The 8548-nt window shown below is 36.0% G+C and overlaps 2 protein-coding genes across 2 annotated transcripts; both read right to left on the bottom strand.

The window, feature by feature from the left end:
- Window positions 1-1181: 1181 nt before the first annotated feature.
- On the bottom strand, window positions 1182-4004 carry LOC134647269 (insulin-like growth factor-binding protein complex acid labile subunit). Its single transcript, XM_063501546.1, has 3 exons — window positions 3907-4004; window positions 3379-3589; window positions 1182-3296 (listed from the first exon to the last, which is right to left on the bottom strand). Exons 2-3 carry the CDS (start codon window positions 3568-3570, stop codon window positions 1209-1211), a joined length of 2280 nt encoding a protein of 759 aa, XP_063357616.1. The 5' UTR covers window positions 3571-3589; window positions 3907-4004; the 3' UTR covers window positions 1182-1208.
- A 1518-nt stretch (window positions 4005-5522) lies between these two features.
- Window positions 5523-7954, bottom strand: LOC134647270 (leucine-rich repeats and immunoglobulin-like domains protein 3). Its single transcript, XM_063501547.1, has 3 exons — window positions 7814-7954; window positions 7168-7331; window positions 5523-6881 (listed from the first exon to the last, which is right to left on the bottom strand). The coding sequence occupies exons 1-3, from the start codon at window positions 7821-7823 to the stop codon at window positions 5565-5567; spliced, it is 1491 nt and encodes a 496-aa protein (XP_063357617.1). The 5' UTR covers window positions 7824-7954; the 3' UTR covers window positions 5523-5564.
- Window positions 7955-8548: the final 594 nt, after the last annotated feature.

Consider the following 8548-nt stretch of genomic DNA (forward strand, 5'->3'; position numbering starts at 1 on the left):
TGTAGGTACTTGTAAAATACGTGTCCCGTACAGATCAATTCGTTAAAAAAAGTTGTAAGTGCAAAACTATGACACAAGAATAGGACCTAGTAGAAAATTACTTATTTTATTACCTACTCTTAAACGAATCAAAATCTTGCTTAGAGCTAGATCACTTACGTACGTTTCCAAGTACACAGCACTGTGTCTAGGCTAGTTGTTACAAACCACACCATTTTAATGCTTATCAAAATGTGCAAAAGTACCTATGCAACTTGAAATCTAGAAATTATAATTTATAAGTTGTCGACCAGCGACATCTATTACTAAATGTAAAGTTTATTGTTAGACAATAACTTCGATAGGTGTCGCTGCAGGCCCGAAGTATACTCTAATGCAAATAAAGTAAAGTAAGTGGTTTCCAATGTGGTGGATAGATGGCGTTAAATAAATGATTAAGTTGTAACAAGATAAGGCGGCAAAGATTATTATCGTTGCTGCATTTTATCGTTGATAACCGAAATTTTACATTTACATTATATTTCTTACAAATTTCCATAAATTCATTACACCTCTTATAATTTTAAGTAGGTAGGTAGGTACCTACTGACTGATAACATAACAAAATTGCAAAAATGGAGATAGGTAGGTGTCTAAACTAAATGAAATAGCGTCGTAGGTAATAAAACCAGTATAATTCAATACTCTCGGTAGGATAGGTATCACTGCTACAAACAAGTCTTAAGAGCATATTAGTGGATAACCGCTTCTCCATATAAACGTAGTCCCCATTTTCCTTTCAAGATACCTATTGACATCAAGGAAAATATTTTACACAAACCTATGCCCCTCCGTTTGATTATAAGTGTTAGGGAGCGAAAAATAAAACTCATACAAATTTTTAAAAGCTCCTAACTTTTATAATATAAAATAATTAAAAAAAGCACCTAGTAAGGCAAACGGGGACTACATTTGTATGGAAAAGCGGTCATGTGACTTCTTCCCCTTTCGTCGAATTATGGAGTTTATTTGGTGAATATGGATAGAGGTTAGCTAGTAATGGAGTATATATAAGCACATATTTATCGTGTTACTTATGGTTAAAAACAACCGGTCTGTAGGAAAATCACAAGTATTTTAGGTGCCCTTGCCTTATATGTTATTTGGAACTTTAATATGTAAGTATAGGTATATTTTAAAAATAATTTAGTTAATGCTAAGAGGACATTTTAAAAATTACTCTCTCTTGGTTCATCGTCGTAAATAGAATGACTTCGGTTTCTAGGTCGCAGTGGCCTCTCCACTTCTGCCTCCACTTCTACAGTGATACTGTCTTCTGTGTCACCGTCGGCACCGTCACCGCCGAACTCGGACATTCGTCGGCGCCGCGCCCCGGGCGAATGTTCTAGTTCAGTTATTTCATGACTACCGTACCTAGCTGATCGCCTCCGTCGACTACGCCTGCGACTGTTGTCAGGTGTCTGACTACGACCCAAATCATTCAGAATTGTCACATCTCCGTTTCGTTCAGTCTCTTCAAGCAAGTCTCCGCTAGATTTTGTTTTTCTGCGCCCTTTCTTCCTTTTAGTTTTCTCAATTCCAACTTCGCACAGAGAACGGCAGGACGCGTTTAATTTTGGCATTGAGAGAGCTTCGTCATATGATGGTGGGGCGACCAAGTCCCGAGGGTCGGGAGCATTGCAAAGTGCCTCCTGCTCCGCTCTCATCCGCAGCTGTCTCAACCTATCTCTTGCTTCTTCCACTTGTCTTTCCCGCTCAGCTTGTATGGAAGTCATACGACGTTTCATAGATCGTTTGATAGCATTAACTAAGATAAGACACAAAGCTAAACCTATAATCATAACAATAATAAACCAGATGACGTTATCCGGACTAGAACCTTTTTCAGTGGGATTCCATGTATAGTAGCATGCTTCGAGCCAAGTTCGTCCAATAACGCTGGCCGGACTATTACAAACTAAATTGTAAGACTCCTCTTTTTTATTAGGTTCCAAGGTTACAAATTCGAAAAAATCATACATGTTATCATCACTACAATCACAGCGCCACATATTGTCACTAAGATCCAACCGTTCTAAATACGGATTTGACTGGAAATAATCCCTGTTCCAAATAACAGTGAATCTATTCCCAATAACACCTAATCCCGTTAACCTCGGTAACATAAAAAATGTGTAGTTGCTGATGGAACTTATTCGATTGTAGTTCAAATTTAAATATTGTAGTGTATTTGATGAAATACTATCGGGAATATGTGACAATAAGTTGCGAGAGAGATTAATATCGACTAGCGATTGTAAACCTTCAAAGGAATCCTTTCCTATGGTAGTGATTTCGCATTGGCTCATGTCCACCGTGTTCAAGGATAAAGATCTCAAATGTCCAACTCTTGTGAAATAATTTCTTGAAAGATTGATGTACGTCAGTGCTGGCATGTCTAATAAACTGTCTTCAGGTACATTCGCAATTTCATTCCACGATAAGTCCAAATATTTTAATATGCTGAGTCCTTTGAAGGTGTCCGAACTTAGAGACCCAATATTATTATACGACAAGTCCAAATGTTCAAGCTTACTATTATTTATGAACTCATTACTTCGTAAGTACCTAATCATATTGTGATTGATTAACACTTTTCTTAAATTAGGGAATCCTTGTAGGCTGGGCAGCATAATGTTACAATATGAAATATCTAGGTATCTAATGGAATCCGAAAACAAATTTGTACTAGCAGTTGATAAATCTAATCTAAAGTTTCGTGATAATCTCAAATATATTAAAGATGGTAAGTATAAGAGATCGTTATGACCAATCGTAGTCAGTAGGCAATTGCTCAGGTAAAGACTTTTCAAACCATTTGATACCATGCCTTGAATTCTTAACAGAGGATTGTTGTTCAATTTTAGCACTCTTAGGTTGTCAAGTCCACTCAATGGGGACCTGCCGTGTATGGATTCGATTTCACAATCGTTCAAGATTAATGTTTCCAATGAAGGACTTATCAATAATTCTTGATTGGCCAAATTTCCGAGTGTCCTAAATTTATTATGCGATAAATCCAATATTTTCAAGTTCACGGCCTGTTTGATAAAATTATTTGCGTTCAAGTTAAACCATTCTTCGAATTCATTGTTAGATAAATTTAGCGATTCTAATTTTGTAAGATTATGAAAAGCATCGTCTGGCAAATCTCTCAGTTGATTCGAACTGATATCAAGAGTAACCAAGTTATAAAATCTGCTTAGATTTGAAGGAAAAACCGATATTTCATTCTTTGAAATATTTAGTTTCTGTACCTGAAAGTATTAATGAAACTATTAATAATTAGAAAGTATGTAAAATTATTCACATTTATCTGGATTTAATCACAATATTTACCATATCACCAGATCCGTCCGGTATTTCAGTGAGACCTCTTCTAGAACAGTCTATAGTAGTTCTATCATCATTGCAAGTGCAGATAAAACACAATTCATTCGAATTTCTGCCATCAAAATCCAGGAAGGTCGAACTTCGTGTCAGCAAAGGCAGCAGAACACATGCTGTCACAAGTACGAGTTGATGATTCATCGTGTTATGACATTCCTATCTGAAATGAATCAGAAATCATCTTAATTTATTAAGTAATTAAAGAACTGGTTAGTAGGCTCCAATAAATTTCGATCTATGAACATCTGCGTGGTATATTTTTTAGTAAAATTGTCACGTACAGTTAGACAAAACTGGTCAGTCTGATTTGTGATCGGACTCAGCTACCTACCAATTATTATCAAAATATCAGCAGCCGCAAAAAAAGAAAATAAATAGCGAGTACACAACAATATTATCTATTTTATCAGCTATTGATATAAGCGAGTTTGTAGGATAAGTTGGTAAATTTGGGTCGTGCCTACAGAGTCTACGTACCCGTTATCAGAACCGTGAACCAACTCTTGAACATACGATTGCATAGTTAACAACGTCCCATGTACTTGTACTCATCACAAGTCGAAGGCTTTACACCGTTTTCCCTGTAAATCACAAATTTTTGGTTACTTAAAATATTAAAGTTAATTTTTCTGTTCCGGTTGTCATCCTTATAATTTTCAAGTTACGATAAAAACCAAAACTATGATAGGTATTTTATCTATCGTAAATTATTCATACTAAATAAATACTTATATATTATTATTCTTATTTTTACACTGCCACATGCAGTGACATCAAATTTAAGTTACTAATCCAACTAAAACTATATTAATTACTGTATTTTGGACTGAATGAATCAAAGTTCATTCAATCATTAGATTTATAAAAAAAATAACACACCTTCAAGACATTAGTCTATAAGAGTAAAAGAGAGAGATAGTGTTTATAAGAGGTGTCTTGCCTGCAGGTTTCCTATAAAAATAGGTAGGTAAGTTAAAAAGAATATCTTACCAAAATGTTATGTCCAAAAAAGCCGGTTATTTACTATTATTTCGCCTTTCCAATATATAAAACATGGTCACTTAATAAAATTAATATGCTTTTTTCTCCACTTATGCCATTTGGGCACTGTTCCACGCCCTTCTAGGAAAGATTAGTCATATAACACTTCAGTGAAAAAATTCACAGCGATTATGTATCACAAACATATGTAAATAATGCAGATTTTCACTAAGCGGTTATTTATATTCTTTAGAATTCCCTTCCCTTCCCCTCCCTTTTAATTAAATTTTAATATTTTGTACATAACACGTGTGATGCGGAGCAGGTGGTTCCATAGTATGAGCTATAGGTATCCATGACGTGTTATCATTGATAAAGAGATAAGAAATCGCAAGTATGTCTAATCTGGCCATAATTGGAAGACTGGCCAGTTTCTGGGTTGGTAAATATTGAATGAAAAATCAATCATTTACATTAAGATTTATTCATGTTTAATAAATTAACTTTTAATAATAAATTACCTTACATAAACTTAAAAACAATTTCATCGCATTACAATTTAAATCTATAACGAAATTTATCGAAATAAAATCAATAGGTATTGATTGTTTTCTACAATTTAATATCCATTGCACTACATTTTACTTTCTATATTAAACAGCGCCATCTAGTACTATAAGTAAGAATCAGAATGTATCCTATTTTGTAGTAGCGTCTCACGATATCCTCCATTCTCGGCTCATTTATTGATTAAATCATGTCCGCAATATCTGAATAGATGTCACCACTAGTACACAATTTAAAAGTATAATTTTTATGCTACATTGTTATGGACATTATTAAAGTTCAATGTACAATAAAAATATGCATTAATAAAGATATTTACGAATCAAGTGCAGAGAGGAAATTCGAAACTAGTGGCGATAAATTAAAACACGACCAAAGGGAGTGTTTAAAATCGACACGAGTTGCGAATTACCTATTCGCACGTGTATCGTACAACGTTTTACAGTACATATGGCACTTTAAACTTTTGACATACGCACGGAAAGTGCTCTTTCTCGCACTAGTTCGGGAAAGTAGCACCATATTTATGTACTTACTGTAAAACATGTTTATCATTTAACTCAACTTATGAAACATCTAGTCAGTTATTAGTTTATACGAATTTGAACTGTGTGTCTTACTGAGCGTCTGTCACTTATTCTAGGTCTAGATTCAGTAAGGTCTCCAATAGACCTAGACCTGCGGTGTCTACGCTCTATTGGCTCTTCGACTTCGTCCACAAAGTCAGGTAGAGAATGAAAGGATGAGTTTAATCGCGGCATCAGAAGCGCTTCATCGTAGGAAGGAGGGAGATCTTCGTCATGAAGGGGAACTCTCATTACCAAGGCCTCGACACGCGGCTGAGGTGTGATGCTGATGCCATTCAGAGCCGCAGTTTCCGTGGGCGGCGGTCTTGGTGGCTCCGGTTTGCTAAGAGACATCAGTCCTCGACATATGAATGATGTAATTAATACACCAATGATCACTCCAACCATCACAGCCATGAACATATACGATTCATCCGACGTCCCATCTCGGTGCCACGTCTCAATGTAAGCCCTCTGCCATGTTAATTGTGTCACATTAGATGGCGAGTAACATATTAATGAAGAAGCTGGGTCTACAACTTTTGACGGCTCCCTTGTCAAGTACTCATATGTAAGAAGCAAGTTTACGCCAAATCCTTCACAGCTCCATCGGTTTCCTTTTACATGTATTTCCCTCAAATACGGGTTTGAGGAGAAGTATGCGGACGACCAAACTTTTTTGAACTCGTTGCCTCTCAAGTCCAATACCGCAAGGTTGGGTAATGCCGAGAAGGTGCGGTCAGTAAGCGACGAAATCTCGTTATAGCTTAAATCTAATTTCTGCAAAGTGTGAGACTGGAAATTGTCCGGCACGCTCTCAATTTGGTTCAAAGACAGGTCAATTTCTAGTAAAGTTGTCATTTCTGTAAGGGAATCGACGTTAAGATTACCTATTAGACAGTTACTTAGATGAAGGCTTCTTAATGAAGTCGTTTGGAATACGGGGACATTTGTAAAGGAATTTCTGGATAAACTGAGAGTGAGCAAATTCGTTGCTCCAGAAAATAATGTTGGTTGTAGGCCAGCAATTCTGTTTTCTGATAAATCAAGATGATGCAGACCAGTCATTTCTTTAAAGGAATCGTCATGAATTTGGGTAATCTTATTCTTGGATAAGTCCAAATATTCTAGATTGCTATTAGGCATTTCACTTATCCAGATTTCATAGTTGTTGTCAGACAGGTTGAGGGTCTGCAAGTGTGGCATGTTCACTAAAAAATTTGGCAGAGGACGACTCAGTCGATTTCCTGACAAGTCTATTTTTTCTGCGTGAGAAAACATTTCAAGTTGACTAGGAAAACTTTCGAAATTATTATTCGAAAGAAGTAAAACCTGGGCCTGTAACAAAAAAAGTGAATTTAATATATTTTCGATTACTTATACATATCATAAGTTCAATTTTGTAAATATAAATTAAGGAAAATTGGTTTCTATGATCCTTTACAACAATATATAGTTTGTCAAAGGACTGTCTTATTTCAAACATAGACAGAGAGAATCATACTATCTTTGTCTTACACCAGTACTAGCACCCAAAAGAAAAGGATGAGTATAGTTTGTTTTGTTCTTATTTACTGACAAATTGGTTTGACCATCTATATATGTATTTTTTGTGGATACGTACATCGTAATTTAAATTGTCTGACAATTCAGTGAGTTCTCTGTCAGAGCAGTCAAGGTAAACCAAGTTGTTAAGAGAGTAGCTCCGGCACGGCTCGTCCTCGGTATCTCTTATGACTCCGGCCCATATAGTCGGTAGCAGCCACCACAAGGCCACTGCTAATACATCTGCAAACAGACATTATTATTTACTAGCTTGTGCTCGCTACTTCGTTACCGTGGAATAATGATGATGATTGATAAAAACTACCCTATATCCTTCCCCGGGACTTAAACTATCTCCATACTAATCCATATTAAATTTCATCTGAATTGGTTCAGCCATTTAAGCGTGGTAACAGACGGACAGTCAGAGTTACTGTCCCATGTATACTCGTGAGATTAGTAGGGATAATACCGAGGGGATAATTTTGCAGGGTCAGACATTTAAATTCAGCTTTCTTGATCCTGGTAACAAATAGATTGAGACTCAAAATTAATCAGAATTTGTGAAAGAATAAGAGCAAAATGATATTTTACGCAAATTAAAACAAGATCGCGAAACCAGCTGACGAATGTGGATTTTAATGTCCATACCCTTGTTAAATTTACAGTCATAATATTAAGAGGACAACAAAATGTATAGTTAGTCATCACAACAATTGACTTACCAGATTTCATCAGGGTTGTTTTATAATCACATTGTCAAAATATTCAAAATATTACACTACATTCACTTCACTCAAGGCATTATCTGTGTTATATATGCTCTATATTTACCATGCACCGATATAATTTATGAATAGGTGTAGCTGAGTCATTAAATCGGTAAATTACAGTTTACGTTCATAAACAGTGGTGCAATTGTTTAGTGTTCCTAAAAACTACAATTTGACTACAATGTAACGTTGACCATTCTAGTTTGAAGGTGCGTCTTAACTAATCTATAGGATAACAACATACAGGGGGTATTTATGTTCGCAATGTTCTTGCTCTCAAGCGTTCGTAAGTGGTTGGAAGGTAGAAGCGTTGGTAGACTAGCGGTAAGGGCGTGCGAATGCAGGAAGGTTACTTTTAACACTGACAGTAATCTGATATGACTATCCATAACAAGACGAGATCAAATTCATAACCTGTTATTGCAATCTGAATAAGTTTCACGTCTTCACGATCAACTAGATTAAGTTGGACTAAAATAACGTTATATTACGGTGTAGTGTGTGTATTTCACATGCGACCCTGCCAGGATACACACACTACAACGGATGCAAATAATTAATATTCCATATTTATATTACCAACGATTTAACGGCCTCCGTAGCTTAGTCGGTGGTGACCCTGCTTACAAAGCTGGAGGTCCCAAGTACGTATCCCGGTCAGGGCATTTATTTGTGTATTATTACGAA

This window comes from Cydia amplana, chromosome 4, assembly GCF_948474715.1.
Source record: "Cydia amplana chromosome 4, ilCydAmpl1.1, whole genome shotgun sequence".
Lineage (NCBI taxonomy): Eukaryota > Metazoa > Arthropoda > Insecta > Lepidoptera > Tortricidae > Cydia > Cydia amplana.

What these genes read in the sequence shown, in the direction of transcription:
- LOC134647270 (XM_063501547.1), bottom strand. An exon ending in CAGACAATTTAAATTACGAT is followed by an intron (nt 6,882 to 7,167) that starts GTACGTATCCAC and finishes TTTTTGTTACAG; the next exon opens with GCCCAGGTTTTACTTCTTTC.
- LOC134647269 (XM_063501546.1), bottom strand. Translation starts at nt 3,570, where the DNA reads ATGAATCATCAACTCGTACTTGTGACAGCATGTGTTCTGCTGCCTTTG. An exon ending in CGGACGGATCTGGTGATATG is followed by an intron (nt 3,297 to 3,378) that starts GTAAATATTGTG and finishes TAATACTTTCAG; the next exon opens with GTACAGAAACTAAATATTTC.